This window comes from Guyanagaster necrorhizus (genome assembly GCF_019112545.1).
Source record: "Guyanagaster necrorhizus MCA 3950 unplaced genomic scaffold BT62scaffold_23, whole genome shotgun sequence".
NCBI classification, from domain to species: Eukaryota; Fungi; Basidiomycota; class Agaricomycetes; order Agaricales; family Physalacriaceae; genus Guyanagaster; species Guyanagaster necrorhizus.
Window position 1 is genome coordinate 492,238 of NW_025064902.1, and position 1,334 is coordinate 493,571.

The following is a 1,334-nucleotide window of genomic DNA, read 5'->3' on the forward strand; positions in this document are numbered from 1 at the left end:
CAGATAAGAAGTTCAAAGCACTCAGAAAAGGTGACATGTATATCACAATTTCTAATGGAAAGGATCAGATGACAAAGGCTCTTGTTAAAGATATACTCTATGCACCTAACCTTAGAGTTACACTACTTTCTGTTGGCCATATCACTCAGGCAGGATCTTTCCTTAACTTCAAAGATAATGAGTGTCATGTTTTCAACAAGAAGCATCATCAAATCAGATCAATACACCATATCAATAGGCTATATAGACTTCATGTACCAGCATCCCACCTCAAACCTATCATATTGATGATAGACCATATATTGTCACACTGAATAAACTACATTGTTTGATGAGTCATTTTCCTGTTGATGCAGCAAAAAAGCTCATGAAGGATCAATTAGTTGATGGTCTAGAACTTGATGAAGGAATTCCTATCTCAAAGGAGCAATATCCATCATGTCTCCATAGTAGAATGATGAGGAAAGCAATGTCTAAGACCAGGGAAAATGATGCATCAGAGAGAGTAGATGATCAAGTCCACAGTGATATGTGGAGACCAGTGATGATTGAGACACCCCAGCACAAGAAATACTATGTCACATTTACAGATGATGCATCATACTATTCTGTAGCTATGCTACTCCACTCAAAAAATGAAACATTACAGTCATTTAAGGATCTTGAGATGAGATGAGACAAGGCACATGGTATCAAGATAAAAACATTACATTCAGATAGAGGAGGAGAGTACAAGAGTCATGAATTCAATGACTACTTAGCTGAAAAAGAAGTCCAGCATCACTTTACAGTCTATGACACACCTGAGCACAATGGAGTCACTGAGAGACTCAATTAAATGCTTCTTGAGAAGATTCAAGCTATGCTTCATGCTGTAGGACTACCAAATAACTTGTGGGGCGAAGCACTGAAACATGCCATTTGGTTAAATAATCAGATATCATCAAAGGCTATTGGTGGCTGTACATCATATGAAGTGTTTCATAAATTGAAACCAGACTTGTGGAATATCCAAGAATGGGGCTGCAAGGTCTGGGTACATGTTGGAGACAGTCTAAAGCTTGAAGGATGTTATGATTTTTCTATCTTTTCTTCACTTTAATCTCTATTTATGCTTAGTCATCACAACAAGCTGAGTCTGTCATTGTCTTCCAATGCAATGACACCTCTCAATGATATACAACAACTCTTTTGTAAACAGTAATAATACTCAAGGACAAAGAGCATAAAGACTCAGACAGATACAATTAGTAGTAGTATTTATATCTTAACAGATGACTAGTATATAAGTAGGCTAGCTCTCACTGTGTATCCCCAGCTTTGAGCTAAAGTCT

The 1,334-nt window shown here is 37.2% G+C and overlaps 1 protein-coding gene across 1 annotated transcript; it reads left to right on the forward strand.

Annotated features, from left to right (window-relative positions):
• Positions 1 to 301: 301 nt before the first annotated feature.
• On the forward strand, positions 302 to 676 carry BT62DRAFT_903429 (uncharacterized protein; the record flags this gene model as incomplete). The annotated part of the gene is made up of 1 exon (XM_043183527.1): positions 302 to 676. A coding segment is annotated over one exon (375 nt), but the record flags the coding sequence as incomplete, so codon positions are not given.
• Positions 677 to 1,334: the final 658 nt, after the last annotated feature.